This window comes from Parus major, chromosome 21, assembly GCF_001522545.3.
Source record: "Parus major isolate Abel chromosome 21, Parus_major1.1, whole genome shotgun sequence".
In the NCBI taxonomy this organism is placed as follows: Eukaryota; Metazoa; Chordata; class Aves; order Passeriformes; family Paridae; genus Parus; species Parus major.
In genome coordinates, this window is record NC_031789.1 from 730155 (window position 1) to 730957 (window position 803).

The following is an 803-nucleotide window of genomic DNA, read 5'->3' on the forward strand; positions in this document are numbered from 1 at the left end:
CCTCCCCTCCCTCCATTCCCCGCTCCCCGGTGTCTCACCGCCCGCGGCCCGGCCCGCAGGAGCCGTGCGGGGACTCCGCGCCTCAAGGAGACTCCGACCGCGGCCGCCGCCATCTTGGCACTGCGCACTTCCAGCCGCCCCGGAAGCGCCCCCGCCGCCGCCATGTTGCGCGCTGAGGGGGAAGGCCCGCCCGCCATTCTGAGTGTGGCGGCGCCCTCAGGGGGGCGACATGTTGGGTGTGGCTGTGGGACACAGCAGGGTGGCGGGCCGCGATGGTTAAACCGCCCTATTTCTTTATTAAAATCCGCTTGTTTTATCTCCATTAATGATCAGCGTCGTTATTTTGCGTGGAGGTAGCTGTGGTGCCACCCGCCTCCTCCAAGGGGACCTGCTCTGGTACCAGCGGGGCAAATGGTGGGTGCTGGGGAGCGAAGAATCCAGATTCTCTCTTCAGAAAAGAGAGCTTTTCCCACCAGATTAAAAGCTCTCCAAAGTCCCTCCAGGATCAAATCCAAGCTGTGACCGATCCCCACCTTGTCCCCAGAGCACCGAGTGCCACATCCAGCCCTTCCCTGGACACCTCCAGGGATGGGGACTCCAAACCTCCCTGGGCAGCCCCTGCCAAAACAAATGCTCCTCTTTTGGAAATGATATAACTTTATAATGATTTCCTAACTTGTTTTTAATGAGCTGTCGTAATTACCTGTAAGCAGTGCCCACTTTTAGCCAGCACAGGTTAAAACTTCTTCACGGACTCTTCTATTTTGATCATGAAATCACCGAATCAGGGCCTGAAACTTCGC

General features: G+C 57.7%; 1 protein-coding gene across 1 annotated transcript in view; it reads right to left on the reverse strand.

The window, feature by feature from the left end:
• The window catches only part of SDHB (succinate dehydrogenase complex iron sulfur subunit B), a 7372-nt gene extending 7210 nt beyond the window's left edge, over nucleotides 1-162 (reverse strand). Inside the window, exon 1 of the mRNA XM_033519353.1 lies at nucleotides 39-162. Within this exon, the coding sequence (XP_033375244.1) occupies nucleotides 39-113 (75 nt within the window). The 5' untranslated portion in view covers nucleotides 114-162. The remainder of the gene's footprint in view (nucleotides 1-38) is intronic.
• Between the last annotated feature and the right edge of the window lie 641 nt (nucleotides 163-803).